We start from the raw sequence: 18,941 nt of genomic DNA on the forward strand, positions 1-18,941 counted from the left end.
GAGCTTCTGGTTATGGAGTCTACTTTTGACGCTGCGCTGTGCAAAATTGCAAATCGGTTGCAGCGGGCTGCCTATTGGGTCGCCTGGTGAAACACTCAAGCCCATTTTACTAAGCCCACTTAGAAGTCGAAAGAGTAAAGGAAGGCAAAGTACACATGTGACATGTGTAATTAGTCGTTTTGTATAAAACAACTCAATGAATGAATGAAAAAGGCTAAATAATACTTTGAGTAGACATGAACTAAAAGACGAGTTTCATCAGACCGGTTTTGAAAACAAATCAAGAAAAAAATCGGTCTAAAATGAGAACGGATCGAAAAATATGAACGGCCCAATATCATTCGGGATCGGTTCAGAAAAAGAATTGACCGTCCAAAGATTTGTCCCAAAAAAGACCGGACCGTTCCAAGACTAACGTGAAACAAGTCCAAGACCGACTTGATACCGTATATACATATAATTTTTGTGTTGGTTACACATTTTTTTAATCACATTACTCGACTTCTTTCATTTTTTTATTAAATTGTAACACTCATAAAATCATGTCAAATTTAAACTTTTTCAAAACACTTAGAACCATTTAACATTACATAATTTGGTTTCAAAATAATAAATATCAGAGTATCCCAGTATCTATTCATAAAAATCATAACGGCAGGAGGAGCGGTACGATCATGCATTCGCCTTGCCACGATTACCAGAAGTACCTGAAACATTACACTGAAACTGTAAGCCTGAAAGCTTAGTGAGCTACCCCCAAAATATCATCCTCATACAATTATAATCATATCATATCAACAATTACAAAACAACATGCATAATGAGCCTTCAGTCTGGCTGGACCGCCTCGTAGACCTTCAATCTATCTGGACCGCTCTCCGAGCCTTCGACACGTCTGGACCGCCTCGTTGGGCTTTCAGCCTATCCGGACCGCTCGTCGGGCCTTCAGTCTGAATAACATCCCTACTGGGCATGTAGTCTGTCCGGACCGCCCTGGGTATGTTGGCCTACAGCACAAAGCAGGACCGCCTCAACCCAACCCCCAAAAAACAATCATGTGCACATAAATATCATACATAACAGTCAATCCGATCAACAAATCACAAGGCATACCAACAATCCCAAAACCAGGATATCGACCTAACAGGTCACTGGCGTAGCATATCACCATCCTAACTACCAGGATGTAAAACACTAAACATAACATGTAATAATCTGAATACTATCCATAAAGGGCCAACCTTGGTGCCTTAGACCCTGTTGATATAGTGAGGATAACTCACCTTGCCACTGTCGACTCGAAAGATAACTCTCTGATCGCTGCCAAAAAGTCTTCCACCTATATTTGCCATACAACCATGTTCATAAATTCCCAAAATGCCCCAAAGTCCAAAACTCAACCCATAGTCAAAGTCAAAGTCAACTGCCAAGGTCAACAATCCATGTTGACCTGAACTCGTCGAGTACAACCAGCCACTCTCCGAGTTCCTTGCATAATCATCCACTCTCTGAGTCATTAGAGCGACTCGTCGAGTTCCTAAGGCTTGCGGTCGAAGCTCCTTAGCCACTCGTCAAGTCCCCCCCCCCCCCCCCGCAACTCGACAAGTTCACATGCATCCAACGGTTGGGAAAAACCCTAACCGACTCGCCGAGTCTACGACAATCTTCAACGCACTCGCGGAGTTGTTCATCCAACTCGTCGAGTTCAGGACCATCTTCATGTGAATCGTCGAGTCCCTTTAGTCCTTCATCCATACATGTGCTTTTTAAGCCATGCAAAGGCTCCAAATTGCAGATCCAAGCTCCTAGGGCATGTTTATCACGTAAAGTTGCAAACTTTACGTGCATGCAAGATGATAATGACCCAAAACAAGCTAAAGGAGAGGCTTAAGGTAAAGGGGAAGGTCATGGCTTGACAAAACTACTACTTTACGACAAGAGGAGCTAAGGGAGTCCATATCTGAGGTTGCAACCCTCAGATCTTTACCCAATTTGGAAAACCACCACAAAACCCTAAAGAAAAGGGGCTCAATCCCATAAATGAAAAGATCTAGCTAAAGGGGAGCCAAGGTAACAGCTTGTTACCTCCAAAATGATGCCAAGACAGGGTTGAATCTGGATCTACAACAACCCCTTGCTCCAAACTTCTTGAACTCCAAGCTCTCTACTCCAAGATTCTTCTTCCAAGCTAAGAAGCACACAATTATAAAGGCAAACACGAATTAGGCCTTTATGGACTCAAGCGAGACAGTAAGTGAGACTAAGGGGGGTAAATGGTTCTTAAATAGGGTTCAAAACCCCGAAATTTAGGGTTTCATCATCCAGCTCCTACTCGTTGAGTCCCTTCTTAGACTTGGCGAGTAGGTCACTTGAACACGCGGACCAACCCGCTACTACTCAACGAGTCAGGGCAACCAACTCGTCGAGTAGGCCTTGAAATCAAGAGAATTTCTTATACAATTAAAACCTGTGAATTGGGGCGTTACATCAATTTTAGAGTATCATTTTTATTGAATCTTAATGTATAATTTTGATGTTAATCATACATTTGTTAATGAAAAAACTCAAAAAAGAAACCAAAAAATAAAAAAATAAATACCAAAATCGAACCGAAAAAGAAGCATGCAAAAACTGTGAAACCGAATTGAAAAATAATGAGATTGGTCCAAAAAAGACTAGGTAAAAAAGAACTAGTTAGGAAAAAGCCAAGACCAAAAAATACCAGCCCGAGATCATCCGAGAGAAGTTCAAAAAAAGACCGGACAGTTTCGAGACCAACCTGAAACCAGTATGGGACCGCGAATATGCATCTATACTTTGGGGCTTAGGCTTCTTACCACGTAGGCAGATAGAGATGCACAAACCCAGGATCCGATCCGGTCAACAATTTGATCCGGTCGAATCCGATCCGTTCAACAATCTAATCCGGTAAAATCCGGTCCGGATCCAGTCAAAATCCGATCCGAATCTGGTCAACAATCCGAATCCGATTTGAAACCAGTTTGATCCGGATTTTGTTAGCTTTTACCAGATTTTTCAACGGTTTAAGAACCGGTTTTTGTAGAATCCGGTATTGTGATCCGGGGATAAATCCGATTTCGAGTCCGAAACGTCAAACTGGTTTGAATCTGGTCACCGGTTTAATCCGATCTGGTTTTGACCGAAACCGGTTTTCGGATCGGATCGGTTTCATTTCGAGGATCAGGTTTTTGTGTGCACCTCTATTGGCACATATAGACATATAAACTTTTTTTTCTTTAAATCTGGAATCCAATAAATATTCAAACTAAGGAAAACCATATTTGCTTAGATCCGATTTATCATATTAGTTAGGTTCTAGAAGTATTTTTTTTATAGAATAAGAGAATTTTTTATTTGGTCTCAAACCGCTCATTGTTATAGTAGAAATTTGATGTTTTTATCCATATTTTTTATACTTTTCAATACAATGGTCGAAACTTGTTAAGAAAGGTTTTGAGTTTTGACCATTCAAACAAATGTTAGATGATTGAGAACCAGCGTATATAAACTTATAAGCATAAAATATCTTTTTTACCCCTTAAATGATTCGAAATTTCCCTCGTCAATGGGAGTTGTAGGTACGAAATCCCATAAAGGAGGTTCAAGGTTCGGACCTTGCATGACTAAAATACACAAGTGACCGTAATTTACCCTTATATATGTTAGGAAAGTGTCAACCAAAACTGCAAAAAAACAAACATAAAGAATATTGGTTGAGGCCTGTGTTTAACACAGTTTCCTTAAAACAAATTCTCTATATATGGATGTTTGTTTCCCAGGATACAACAACAGTAAGTGACTCTTCTAGGTCATCCAAACCCTCACTTGGCCCGAAAAATACCTCGGTTACAGCAAGAGATGGAAGATGAAGCAGAGACGTAAGAGAGGAAAAACAATATTTCGTTTCATTCGGTGTGTTCCATCAGTAGCTTGAAGCCTCTATTTATTCTCGGAATAATAGAGGTCAAATAGTGTTACTGAGGTGATTAATATGAAATCGTAACTGTCAAAATCGAACGACACAATTAATCAAGAAATCAAAACCGAAATCTATTATTAGTGGCTTTTAATTTTGGGTTTATAATTGTTAAACAAAAAGAAAATAATTGCAAAAAAGTCCTTCAATTTTTCTGGTCGACCGGTAATGCATACAACTTTAGTGACCCAAAGCCAAACCGACTCGCATTTGCACCCTCTACATGCGCGCACAAGGGAGAACCTTAGTTATGTAAGTCTTACAAAGGTAGTCAGACTTTATACTTATAAACCCATTTCCTTTTCATACTCCCACCAATGTGGGATGTAGTAAACCCAATAAATCACTTGTTTTGTAACACCCTGTTCCGAGTTGTTTTCTATTTTGGGGTGGTGACCAAAGATCAGGAATTATCAGGCTATCAGGCTTAGGACCGTTGAGGAGATGAGATATGGACCTATTTGGGTATGGGCGATAAAAATCTAGATGATCTGGGGGTTCGGTTTGTATCTTAGAGCCAAGGGGTATTTTGGTAAACTCAGCTTAGACTTTGATGGAAATTGGATTTTTATTCGGTAAATTTTAAGGCAATTATGAGATGATAAAAGCGTAGAGCGTCTCATCACCCTTTCATGGATATAAGAATCGTTGGAATCGGATATATAATGAAGAAGTTACGACCTTCAGAAGAATTTAGGGTTTGGGGGAAAAACCCTAGTACGCGGGCGTACGTGGGGACTACGCAGGATGTACTCATGCGAGGAACCCCACACAAGGTGTACTTTGGCGTATGATGAGTGTAGTCAGCATTTGGAACGCGAAACTTCGGCTTCGTACACTGGGCGTATGAGGAGTCCAAGAAACCCTACTTTCCTTATATTGTATCCTATATAAACACCTTAAGATCCTAAGGTTGGCCTCTTTACCAGCCCCCAAAGCTCCTAAAACCCTAAATTGTCCCTTAAGATTTCTTGGTGGTGTTCTTATGACCTTGAGAGGATTTTAGTGGGTATTTTGCTCATTATGAAGGAAGCTTGGAAGATTGAAGGTGCCTTGCTTGGAAGGAAGGTCATAGATCCAGAATCATCTCACTTGTTGTAATCTCTTTGAGGTATCAACTTCATACCTTGGCTTGTAGATGTTTAAACAGAAAATGAAGCATAAAGTAAAGGACTCAAGTTGTAAAAATTTCTCGTAATGGGTTTTGGGGACTCATTAATGACTGGATGAAAAATCAAATAGAGTGTCATGATCTTTTTTTTTTTTGGAAACGGCTAACGATTTTATAAAAGAGTCACACCTAGCAAGAAACTAGATGAGCCCAGCAAGAAAAGTACAACAGAAAGATTACATGAGAGCAAAGAAGGAAATATAGAAATACACCACTTAAAAATGAGCAAATGGAGACACGATCCAATCACACCACCGAATATGCCTCATTGATCCCCTATATTTTAACCAATAGAGAACCAATTCTTGTATGTCATCCATAACCTGAGTCGGCCTCCTTTTCACCTGGTTGAAGATCCTGTCATTCCGGGCTTTCCAAATACTCCAGATCATGCCATAACATATCAGCGTAAGTATTCTCTGCTTCTTCGTGCACTGGCTCCAATTGGCTACAAAGTGTAAGAGTGTGTCTAAGTTATCGATACCTCCTGGATTGATACCACACCAATTCATTATCCAATTTCGCACACTAACTGCAAACTCGCACTGAATGAGAATATGGTCTGCAGATTCAACACCATTAAGACAATACCCACAAATTATTGAGGGTATTTGAACACCTCTACCTTCCAATGCCTGTGCTGATGGGATTCTGCCCCATTTGGCCCGCCAAATGAAACACAACACTTTGAGTGGGACTTCTTTCAACCATTCAATTCTAGGTCCTGGTAAGGTGGGGGTAAATTCGTCCATTTTTTTCGGGAGATCCTCCACCGTATACAACCCATTCGTACCAATTTTGCAACTCCAAGTGTCCACTCTGTTTGATATACAAAATTTCCCCAAAGATCCTTCAAGATGTATTAGGTTTCGATTCAGATCTGGTGCCATGGGATCCGATTTCCAATTCCATGTGAATCCATCACCTGATATGCGTTCATTGACTAAACATCTTTTCCTGCATTCAATATTGAACAACTCCGGAAACCTTGATTTTAAGGTCTCGTTTCCCCACCAGGTATCTAGCCAAAATAACGTATCTTGTCCATTCCCAACCTCCTTTTTGAAAATGTCGTTAATTTCCAGTCCTACTTTGTGAATCTCATTCGAGACCCCAGATATGTTATTCCACACTCCGCTAATGGTCTTTCTTGAATGTTGGTCCGCTGCCCTTTTCTTAAGATTGTGTATCCCCCTAATGACTTGACACCATAGAGCAGACTGGTCACTCCTTAGTCTCCACCACCACTTGACCAAAAGTGCAACATTTAGACTGCGAAGCGACCCCACCCCAAGACCACCTTTTTCAATAGGAGTGGTGACTCTATCCCACGATACCCAGTGAATTTTAGATCTGGTCTCACACCCACCCCACAGGAAGTGTCTTCTTGTTTTTTCCAGCAATTCTGTCACCCCCACTGGGGCCTTAAAAAGAGATAGGTAATAGGTTGGAAGATTACCTAATACCGCTTTGATTAGAGTCAACCTGCCCTCAAAAGATAAAGTTTCCGCCTTCCATATTGAGAGTTTTGACTTGAATCGATCGATGATAGGTTTCCAGTTTTTAATCAGATTCATATTAGCGCCTACTGGAACTCCTAAATATTGGAAAGGAAGTTGCCCTACTTCGCAACCAAGTATGCTTGCCCACCTGTTTGTTTCTCCTGATGTTGTGCCAACACCAAACATTTTTGATTTGGTGAAATTTACCTTGAGCCCGGAGGATGCATGAAAACACTTGAGTATTCTGGCAAGGTTGGTGATGTTTGTTCTAGACCATTCTCCAATGAATAGAGCATCATCGGCATAGAATAGATGAGAAATCTTAGGGCCACCATTGGGAATTTGTATTCCAGAGAAGAGGCCTTGCTCACATGCTGATTTAATTGCCACATTTAAACCTTCCATGGCTGCTATGAAGAGAAAAGGGGAGAGTGGATCTCCTTGACGAACGCCTTTAGTAAAACTGAACTCTTTTGTGGGGGATCCATTAACAAGAACAGAAGCCCGAGAAGATGCAAGGCAGCCTTGGATCCATATCCTCCATTTGGTCCCGAACCCCATCTGGGCAAGCACATTGTCCAGGTACTCCCAATTGACCGAATCAAACGCTTTGTCAAAGTCTACTTTGAATAGGAGAATCTTTTTCTTGACTTTTTTGGACCATGAAAGAATTTCATTTATTATCAATGGTCCATCAAGGATGTTACGGCCCTCAATATATGCAGATTGAACATCTCCTACAACGTCCCCAATAACTGATTTGAGCCTTTGTGCTAGAAGTTTAGCAACTATCTTATACATACAACCTATCAGACTGATAGGCCGATAGTCACTGAGTGAAGTAGGGTCTTTGGACTTAGGGATCAATGTGATATGGGAAGAAGTACAACCATTCGCAAATTTCCCGTATCTCTCAAAATGCTTGACGAAAGCCAAGATGTCAGGTTCCATGATGTTTCAGTATGTCTTAATAAATTTGAAAGTGAATCCATCTGGCCCTGGGGCACGATCCCCGCCACACGCCCAGACAGCCTCCTTAACTTCCTCACGTGTAATAAGAGCCTCGATATTGTTCGCCTTCTCAATTGAAAGGGAATTGAACAGGGGATTCATAAGTTTTGGTCTCGACATCCGGTGCTCATGGAATTTATTCTTGTAGAACTGGAATACCTCATGTTTGATTTTCCCAGCATCAATGCACCATTGTCCACTAACTGTTAGACCATTTAGCCTCGTTCGCCTGTTCTTATTATTGATGTATCCATGAAAGAATTTAGTGTTCTCCTCCCCATCTATCATCCATTTTATCCGACTCTTCTGTTTCAAGTCAATTGCTTTCAACCGCTCAGCATCAGCGATTTTTTGAAAGCTTATGTTCCTTTTTATACGTTCCTCCTCCGAGAGAAGCCTCACTTCAGCTAATTTGTCAAGTTCCTCCACAGTCTTTTTCATAACATTAAGAGACTCTTGTTCATTGAGGTAGACTGAGTTCCGCCATTTCCGGATAGCATTTTTAAGATATTTAAGTTTTGCAGCCAGGTATGCATCTGGAGGTCCATAGCCACGAAATTCATTCCAAGTCGTGTGGACAACATTATCAATACCTTCAATCATAAGCCAGGAATTGAAGAATTTAAACGGCTGCGGACCAAAGTCAATATGTTGTGTGATAAGAGTGACCGGACTATGGTCAGATAGCTCCCGAGGAAGAGCTGTTACAGCAGCTGATGGAAAGGAATTGAGGAAGTTATGGCACACCAAGAACCTATCTAATTTACTCAATTTAACCCCATCATGGAAGTATGTGAACTTTAGTCCACCCATGCTTAATTCATGTAATCCTGCTTCCTGTATGAAATTGTTAAAATCAATTGCAGTTCTCCGACAGTAAACTGAGTTAAGTCTCTCAGTTGGATTTCGCACCGCATTGAAATCACCAAATATTACCCATCTTCCAACCTTAGATCGAATGATATTGAGTAAGTCTGTCCAAAGTTTGACCTTGTCGCATGCTGCTTGAGGGGCATATATGTTGGCAAAGATTGTGTTTCCATCTTGACCCTTCCACCGTCCAATAACTATTAGGTAGTTCTTGGATTTTATAACCTCAGTTTGTTGGAATAAACAAGGGTTCCAAACACAAAGCAATCCTCCAGATCTTCCATTAGAATCGACACCTTCATACTCGAATTCATCCAGTTCCCAACATCCTTGAACATTTATTTTATTGAAATCACACATCCAGGTTTCCTGTATTCCGACGAAATTGATTTTGTGCATCTTCACAAGTTTCCTCACCCATCCGACTTTAGCCTCTTCCCCCATGCCCCTAATATTCAGACTTAAACAATTCATCGTTCACATATATTCTCCCCTGGTTCACCCATGACCTCGCAAAGAGCTGCATCGTTGGGGTTAATTTGAAAACCCACCGCAACACCCACTTCCGCCGTGGCTTCAAGCTCCTGGGAATGACTAGAGACATTGCAACTTTCCGAATCGATCCCATTGGAAGAGTGCGAGTATAGATTCCTGTTTAAATCGAGAGAGTTTGATGAGATCCGACTGGAGCCAACATTAGGTTGCGTAGACTCTTCGAATATAATTCCCCGATGCGTACTGGCTAGATTAAATGGGGGAGTTGACTTTTGTCCAAATCTTTTAGGTCTTTTTCTTTTCCTCCTGGCACCTGAACTATCCGTATGGGCTTCCCTTATATCTTCAGCTTGGGCCGAAAAGTTGATTGGGGCAATTGTGGTAGGGAATGGGCCAAAGCAACCCAAAGGGATTGTAGTAGGGAATGGATTCTCAGCCTGGGTCCCAATTGGCACTTCCTGAGATTTGCATGCGCCATTATTATGTTCATGTGATGCACCACAATTAGATTTTTTGGGGTTTTCCACGTGTTCCCATGCAGGCTCCTCGATTATAGGCGCATTGGTAATTTGAACCGTTGGAATACCAAAGGACGTATTCACATCTATTGGACCTACTGCCGCCTTTGCCGGTGTCGGAGTACTTCCGGCAGCAACATCTCTGATTTTATCGATTCCAGGTCTGAATTCTCCTTCCTCCGGTCCATCTACATCTTCATGCATCCATGTTTCTGAGACCGCCTCGTCTTCGTCCTCCCCACCCGTATCAAATGCATCATTACCATCGTCCACCTCCATTGTCTTGTCGAACAAGGCCGGAGAAAAGGGTGACCAATCATCTGTATATTCAACGACACCGAGATTGAATAATTCCTCGCCTGCGGATACCGTCACTTCTTCATTTATCCATTTTCTTCGTGATGTAATGATGCCAACCTTGCCCATGGAATAGTCCCTTCGAGCATAAATGTTGTCAAATGGACTGATGACCTTCCCAAATCTGCCTGCTATTGTAGAGAAAGTATCTTCATCCCAAAGCCTTAAGGGGAGTCCAACGATTTTAAGCCATGCTACTCTCTCGAATTTGACATCTTCTTGATCTCCAAAAACTAGCCATTTGAACCATTCATTCCATTTCCCTCTATCTTCTAGAAAGGCCTTGGCCTCTACCGAACTCCCGAAGTAAATGGCCAGGTTGAGACCCCCCAGATATTTAATATTATCCCCATTGACGACCGATGAGGGAATGTTTGCCATATGATCCAGGCTATATGTTTCACCGATTAGCACTTTCTTTTTAAGCCAGTGACCCATGACTGTGTTGACTTTTATCGTGATAGGTGGTGGAGGAGCCGCAGGTTGTTGGGTTGGTGGCCTGATTATAGGCTGAGCATGTTTTCCGCCAGCAGCAACCTGAGCGAAGGATCGATCATCTCTAAGCCCACCAACAGTGTGCTTGAATTGATATTGCCTGCGATTGGATGTTGTTTGCGCCTCTAAGGGATTGGTTGTCCTTCTCGGGTGCTTCGCAAGATTGACCTCCAAAGCTTTGTCTTTGCATTTGATCCCTTGTAATATCTCTTCAAGTGCTTTTGCATTCTTCACCTGTCTGAATCTTACAAAAGCGAAGTGTTTGCCGCTGCGATTCTTTTTGGTTGACATATAAACATCTACTACTTCTTCATGTCTTAGAAATGAGTATCTTATCTCCGCTATTCGCGCACCATCGGGGATGTTGGAGACGTAGAATGTGGTTACGTTGGCTGAGCTTACCGGTGGTTTCCTCCTTCTTCTTACTTCCGTCCATTCTCCCCCATTCCGGCTCCGGTGACCATCCATATTCTCCTCACAACTAGGCACCAGCAAAACTGGTAAACTTATTTCTTTTAATGATTTTGACTCCATACAATAATGGTTTTGACTTTTGAAAAATGGTTTTAGATGCAAATAACAAAATCCCATAGTTTGATGGCTAAAATAATATAATAATATTTTTATAAATTAATGCATTTAAATAAACAAATATTTAATGTTGCTTTATTCTTATCTTATGAAATTTATTTATTATCCAAGAGGCACAATTCCATATACAATATTCAATCTTTCCAGTTTCCACTTCCTTACGTTGATATATCCGCCTTTTTTTTTTCTCTGGTTTCAACTTTCAACTCATTTTCACGTTCATAAGTTCCGATTTCATGTATTCGTCTCCAAATTTCAAGCAAAGTTCCTAAGATCGCCATGAAATCCCTGCTCCACAACACAATCCCCTCAATCAACCGTTCGTCTGGAATCAAATCCTCATCGATTGAATCCAACAGTCGAGCGTATTTACAGTTTCCCCGAGCAAACGGTGCAAAATTTCTCTTATCCCGACAACAGAAACGCCAATTAACCGTCAATTCCGTGGTTGATTCAGCTTCAGTTGATCAGTACTATGGACTTACTGAATCAGATGCACGAAATCCTACATTGTCAACTTCGTTTCGGAGTCAGAGGGATAGGAAACCTAACCTGACGGTGTTAGAAGCTCAGACCAGGGTTTGTACAGGGCCAACACAAACCAAACCACTTACAGAAGCACAAGCTTTCAAAGTTTTAGATACTATACTACGATCTGGTAAAATATTTTCCGCTTACTCTTTGAGTGTGTTAGTTTCTATGATTAGATTATAAAGCTTGCTTAATTTCATGAACATTATATCTTTCAATTCTTGCGTTGTATCAGTTCAATTAAACTCAAATGAAGCGATTAGTCACTAGATGAGTAGATGCTAGCCCGTTTCCGGACACAGTTTCATTTTTGAGATCAAATGGTTTAATTTTTGACTTCAGATTGATGTTAGTTCTTCAGATTCAGATGCATTCATGACAACATAATCAATAAGATCCAAGTATTATAAAAAGAATATGGTGAATTTGATTGTAACCCTCCTAGTCATGAAACAAATTCAAATTTTAGGGTGTCCAATGAGTATTACAATACTTCCATGTTTGAATTTCTTTGAAGTTATCAAACTTGCCTGTTTGTCCACTTTCATCCATTAATCTCAAACTGAAATGGAGTTAGGAGTATTTAAGTGATTCATGTATTAACCTTATGCTTATGTCAGCAAAGGGAGACCTAAAAGATGAAGAACAGGTATCAAAAGCTCAACTAGGAGCCTTCTTTGCAGCCATGACAATTCGTGCAAATACATTTCCAGAAGCAACTCAATGGAGTGAAGGAGAAAGGCGTGCAATGGATGCATATTGGCCTCATTTAGTTCGAACCCTTCCTTCAGACATAATCTTTCTAGCTGATCCAGAAGGTTCCATAATGAGACTCGGGAGTTCCATTGGGCCACAATATGTTGGGAATGGGAGTCATGAAATGAGACTTGTGGGTGCCCTAAGGGAAGTTTTAGCAGGTGGGCATCTTGGGTATGAAGAGGTTCAAGGTGTTTTAAAAGATGTTCTTCCTTTATTGGAACATGACACTGTAAGTGAGTCTCTACTATCAGCATTCTTGATAGGTCAAAGAATGAACAGGGAGACAGATCGTGAGCTTAAAGCATACTGCCTTGCATTTGATGATGAGCTTGGTACTGATTAATAAAGTGGGTAATTGAAAGATTATATAAATTTAAATATTTTATGTTTAATGTTATTATTATTTTGATTAAATCTTTAGGTCCTGTTCCAGTAGCTGATGTTAGATCATTGACTCATTATGGTGAACCTTATGATGGAAACACACGTTTCTTTAGGAGCACACTCTTTGTTGCTGCTGTAAGATCTTGTTACAATGAAGCATCTCTTCTCCATGGTGTTGATTGGATGCCACCCAAGGTATTTTTTATTTTCTTGACTTTGTAATAATTTTAAACATTAACATTATGTGGATATAAGAGGTGTAATTTCGAATAAAAGTTTTCCATATAAAAAATCAATCATATTAATTGGCTTATCATGTGCACAGGGTGGCATAACTGAGGAGCAAATGCTAAAATTCATGGGAGCAAATACTTGTATAACACCATTGCAAGCTAAAACGCTTCTTGAGGTCTTTATTATTGTTATTTTTACATTTTATTTTCAATTCCATTGTTTCTCTGTTTCTGTATTTATGTTACTTTTAAAATTTTGTCTCTTCAGGATGAAGCAGTTGGCTTTGCTTATGTGAGTCAACGTGAAGCTCGCCCCTCTTTGTAAGCAGACATAAAAAATATATATTTTAAATTCAATGAATGAAGAAAAAAACCAGAATCCAGTGAATTCAATTCCAATGCAACAATAAAAATCATTTTTGGTCCCTGTACTTGGCTGTATTTTAATCTTTGGTCCATAAAGGAATCTTTTTTTTCACTTTCAGTCCCTATGTCATTGTTTCATATTGTTTTTGGTCCCTTAGTCATCAAATGTAACAACTTTTTTTTTTTTTTTTTTTTTTTTTTTTTTTTGAAAATGATCATTTTGCCCTTGTTTTACATTTTTTATTCAATGCCAATGCAATATATATATAGCAAGATTGCATCATGTTATATGAATAAGAGTACACATCTTTGGTCCCTATGCTAACTTGTTATTTTTTTTTTCATTTTGGCCCATATAACTGTTACATTTGTGAAAATGACCATTTTGCCCTTTTCTCTTTCATCTCCTGACTCTCGATTTATACATTTGTTCAGATATTCGCTGATTGAAATGAGGGAACATATAAAGAAACGTCCACCACTGGCAACAACCGAAAAGGTTCAGCAATTTGTGAGGGTAAGTTTTCATTTTCATTTTCATTTAAAATCATGTGGATCCCTTATATTATATAACACCTTTTTTTTTTTTTAAATATATTACAGGCTACAGGTAAAGAAGCAATGGTTGCAGGATTCTACCATGAAGGTTATGAAGAACCACTTTTAATGCTAATGAGACGAAGAGGTGTTCATGCTGGTTTGGTGGTGAAGGTATGTATGATTTTAAAAAAGAAATATTTAAAAAAAAAGTTATTAAGTTTAATTTAAAAATGTAGGGGGAAGAAGGAGCGCTTTCAATGACAATGAAAATGCGATCGATTAATGCATCAAAAGGGCTTCCTGTCAACTACTGTTCGGGTTTTCGTTCACTCAACACCCCACCACATTATGATGTGGATGGTAACTACATAAAATTATTATTATTATTTATTATTATTATGTCTTATTTAATGATATTTTAATTTTGACAGGAGTGTCACGTGAGAGTTTTTCGTTAATAGTGGATGCAAATGAATATGGTTTCGAACCCTCGGAAACTCCAAGAACAGATAGATCTGTAAGAATTTCATCTCTTGATTTTAACTATTTGGTTGACATGATAAGGAATAATGAATTTTTTTTTTTTTAGGTTTCGAAAAACATAGAATTGGGGTTAGATGCGTTACGTGGAGAAAAGGGGCCCGCGTATGATCGGATTGTATTAAACGCCGGAATGACAGATCATCTACTTGGATGCTCGGGTGCAGAAGATGTGTCAACTGCCCTTGATAGAGCCAGGGATGCCATCGATAGTGGCAAGGCACTTACTCGATTCTTGAGTTACATAAAGATTTCCCATAAACTCAAATGAAATTTTTATCTTTTATATATATTTTTTTCATCATACACACACACACACACAATGTGCCTTCGACACTGAAAAGGATTTTGTTTTTGTACTAAATGTTACAGCTTCTTAGGGTGTGTTTGTGTTTTCCTTGTGGATTGTTTTTGTGGGATTTGGAATCAATCATGTAAAATTTTGTTTGCTTTGTAAAATCTGATAAAGGATTTAGAATTTGTATATGGTAAATCACAAAGTTGTGATTTTGTGGGATTTGAATTCCATTTTAAGGAAAAAGTTGTATACATCTACCATTTCTCAATGCATTCTTTAGACAAAACTCCATTTTTCCTATAATCAGATGGAAAATATTTTTTGGAACATGGAATTTTAATCAAACCCATGTTTGAATTGAAAACGGATACCACAAAAGTTCTTCCCTCTTGATTCAGATAGATTCATATACGAAAGAGGTTGATGAAGAGTGGTTCTTTTATAAATAACTTATAAAAACAAATTGTGGATGAATGAATGACTAAACTATATTCTTATTTAATAAACCTTTTTAAAACAATTTAAATCAAGTTGTCCTACCTAAAAATGTAAAACAAGGACATGCTATTGATATTTTTTTTTAAATGTCCTTGGTATGAATCCCAAATGCTTACCTACTGTAAAAAAAAAAAAAAAAAAAAGATGTCTTTATCCTTGCCACAACAAACATATGAATTATGATTTTGTAGAACTGACAAAATAGCATACACGAATAATCTCGTTTGCTTGGTGACAAAAATCTAGATTTATTCACCACCTAAACAACAATGAATGATGCAAAATTTGGGACCACTTTTGGAACCAAATACTCTATAAATAGAAAAAAAGAGAATAATAACAATTAACAACAAAGAAAAAAGAGCTTATATTTGCAAGGCAGCTGCTATGGAACTAGCAAGACTCAAGACTTCAAATGGAGGTTTGTTCTTCACTTCCTTCACTGTCAAAGGACACGAGTCCGTAATCCAAAAGTATGTCAATCCGCTATCCGGACGCCCTGACAAATTCAAGAACCATATCACCTAAGTTTTTAATGAGGGCATTTTTGTCTTTTTCCACATACGAGAGATCAAGAGTGAGTCGACTACTCTCCTACCTTGCTCCATCTTTTTTGGTGGGACAAAAAAGAGTAGGTGGCAATTATTATACTACTCATATCAGTCTCAATCCAATACATGTCAAACTCAGTGCAACCTGTTCTGTTTGTTCTGTTCAGTCATGTCATGTCATGTGGAACCAAAAGAAGAAAATGTGTACCTCCAGTATCATGTTTGAAACGTTCCCATGACCTTTTGGGAAAAACACCATGTGTCACGTATGCACTAACTTTTTTTGCTCCATGTTCTGCTAATACTTTCTACAAAAAGAAAAAAAAATAACAAAGGCATAATCATTATTTATAATAAGCCATGAATAGATTGAGAGAATTTATGAGTGCTGACCTGGCATTCTATCAGAGTTCCACCTGACTGAACAAGATCATCAACTATGACTACATGGCGTCCTTTTGGATCTCCCTCTTTAATGCGTACAATTCTTTGGTCACCTTCTCTAACTTTTGCACAAATAATCTACCACATACAACAATACCAACCAACAATGAAAAAAGAAACAAAATAAATTCAAAATAAAAAAAAAGTAATTATTTCCATACCACAGGGAAATGCTGCAACTGCTTGTGAAACCGTTTCCAAGCACCATCATCTGGAAAAGCAATTGATATCTATTTTTTTTTTCACAAAAGAGAAAGATTGTAATTTCAAATAACATCAAGCTTCAATCAAATATAACAGATTGTTTGCCAAGAAAAGAGCATTACATTTTCAGAATCAGGGAGCTGTTGAAGCCTACTTTTAAGCAAAGGAATCCCACTCTCAAAACATGGTAACACATTATCATCAAAGTAGAATCTTTCCTGCAAAAATCCATGAATAGGAAAAAGATATGGATACTTATATCCAAACTAGTTGACATAGGCAAGAAATAAAACCAAAGATAACAATTAACAAGATCAAAATTTTGAAGAATGGAATTGGAACCAACCTGCAGGGCATGAATATCATAGATTACCACACTAGTGGGGCCTCCTCTTGATATTGGAATGTTTGACAAGAATCTAGCAAGAGTGAAAGCTGTTGCAATATCCCCTTCATCCTCCATTCGTTCAGAAGTGCCAGTAGGGAAGAAAGGAAGAACTAAAGTGAAGGAAGAAGTGAACAATTTTGGCAATGCATAGCTAACTGAAAGTTGCTCAAAGATAACTCCAGGAGAACTAAATGATGCAAGAAAAGCTACATGCTCTCCTCGGATTCCATGGGCATTAGGTATTGATAAGTTTGGAAATCCATCTTCAAATTTTCTGTCATTCAATGTTTATGCAATATGATTATCTAAGTCGCAATAACTAGTTTCTAGTGCTTTATCTAGGTCGAGTAATCGGGTTTGATACTAGCAACAGCAAAAATTGATCATCAAATGGTGTAACAGAATGTTCTATATACCTAATTTTACATGTTACTTCTTTAAATAAACCCTAATCTGCATTGGAGTCAATTGGATCGAAGAAGTTAACGGCATACCTCCAACTGATACTACGAAGCTCAATTGCATCGGATTGGGCAGCAATCCTCTGTGCAAGCGCCTCCATTTCAGCGGCATAAAAGAGGCAAACCTTTTTAGAGTTTTTCAATCCGGAATTCATCGGCATCGGAGATGCTTTAGAGGAAGGAGGCTTGATAATAATGTGAATCGGATCACTTCCAGTGACGCAATCGACAGTCCACTGTTGTTGTTGTTGTTGGGGTTGGAGGTGATGGGCCCCGTTATCGAAGCTGCCGTGTTCACACTGAATGTGAACCCTCCTGCGGCTGAGAGATCGGCGACGGTGTAAAGAGGAGTGAAATAATGCAGCCGTGGTGGTGGTGATGGTTCTAATTAGGGGTTTGTTTGGGTGTGGCAGCGACGGAGGCGGTGGCGACGGAGAGGCTGCCATGTGGCGGAGGACTGGGCGGTGATACGACGGTTTTCCGAGTTTTCTGATTGTTTTTTTCTTATCTTGACGCGAATTTTCCGGTTATTGAAGCTCCTCAGCCTGGTAACGACGATATCTTTTAATAATAATATTATTATTATTATTATTATTATTATTTTATAACTTGATCGTATATAAATTGTACATTATGCACCAAGATATGTAACTTTCTCTAAATTTGCCTCTTCGAACTCTTGATAAGTCTCCACTTTTATGAATTTTCACATCTAAAATGTAATTTAACTTTAAAGAGAGATTTGCATGTTTTTGTAATGTTTGAACTTTCAGCATTATTCCCGAATTCTACTTGAGAATGGATATGGACACAGACGAGGCCACCAATCTTATTCCGTTGTAAGAGGGTGTTTGGGAGTGCCTTTTTAAGTAGAACTTATTATAATGATGGTATTAGTGGCGGTAAAAAGAGTTTTTAAAAAAATGTTTAAATAAGTTTTTATAGTGAAAAAGTCAATAAATTAAAAAGTGTTTGGTTTAAAAAGTGCTTTTTGAAGTTATTTTGGCTAAAAAATCATAAACAGTTTCAAAAAGCTATGTTTTTCATGTTTATTTAAGGTGCTTATGGAAAAGCTATTATGAAAAATGCTTTTGAGTTTGTCAAACACTTTTTTTGGTTTATTAGTTTTTCAAAAAACCAATAAACAAATAAGTCCTTTTCAAATGCAATCCCAAACACTCCCTAAGTGTATTTTTTTTCTATTAGATGTAATCTCTTTGAATATGAGTGTCGCTACTATTTTACATTTGTTCAAAAAAAATTTAGTGCCACCACTATTGAAGTGATCTGTGTCCGCCACTAGATATGGCTGAATATGGAAGGAAGACGAGAGATGTCGAAAGAAAATTGTGTTCCCGAGTTTAATTGATGGAAAGAAACCGAAGGGAAGAAAAAAAATTGGAGCCATATTTCTCTTTAAATTTTTTCTCTTAAATTTGGCGCATTCAAGAAAAAAATGGAGGAAAAGGAAAATCCTTTAGTTTTATTTTCTTTTCTCTCCTAACTACAAAAAAATTTCCCTTCCTTTATCGAATTTACAAAAAAAACTCAGGGACAAGACATAAAGTATATATAGATGGAAAACAAAAACACTAGAAACTTAAAAAATGCATACAAAAATATTTTGAGATCACAAATCTTTTCTTTTTTGATTTTATATTACTAAAAATCTTAACTTTCTTTATAAATTCACCGATTTTTTTTAAAGAAAACCAAAAAAAGGAATTTGTTTTTTTA

General features: G+C 38.5%; 2 protein-coding genes across 2 annotated transcripts; one reads left to right on the forward strand and one right to left on the reverse strand.

The window, feature by feature from the left end:
• Positions 1-11,141: 11,141 nt before the first annotated feature.
• Positions 11,142-14,926, forward strand: LOC111882282 (uncharacterized). The gene is made up of 10 exons (XM_023878633.3): positions 11,142-11,665; positions 12,159-12,629; positions 12,719-12,876; positions 13,007-13,090; positions 13,183-13,235; positions 13,716-13,797; positions 13,884-13,991; positions 14,057-14,180; positions 14,252-14,337; positions 14,410-14,926. Exons 1-10 carry the CDS (start codon positions 11,287-11,289, stop codon positions 14,629-14,631), a joined length of 1,767 nt encoding a protein of 588 aa, XP_023734401.1. The 5' UTR covers positions 11,142-11,286; the 3' UTR covers positions 14,632-14,926.
• Positions 14,927-15,305: 379 nt separating this feature from the next.
• On the reverse strand, positions 15,306-17,816 carry LOC111882285 (ribose-phosphate pyrophosphokinase 4). The gene is made up of 7 exons (XM_023878640.3): positions 17,238-17,816; positions 16,702-17,017; positions 16,478-16,573; positions 16,313-16,381; positions 16,101-16,229; positions 15,916-16,015; positions 15,306-15,655 (listed from the first exon to the last, which is right to left on the reverse strand). Exons 1-7 carry the CDS (start codon positions 17,648-17,650, stop codon positions 15,522-15,524), a joined length of 1,257 nt encoding a protein of 418 aa, XP_023734408.1. The 5' UTR covers positions 17,651-17,816; the 3' UTR covers positions 15,306-15,521.
• Positions 17,817-18,941: the final 1,125 nt, after the last annotated feature.

The sequence above is a fragment of the Lactuca sativa genome, chromosome 8, assembly GCF_002870075.4.
Source record: "Lactuca sativa cultivar Salinas chromosome 8, Lsat_Salinas_v11, whole genome shotgun sequence".
Classification (NCBI taxonomy): Eukaryota; Viridiplantae; Streptophyta; class Magnoliopsida; order Asterales; family Asteraceae; genus Lactuca; species Lactuca sativa.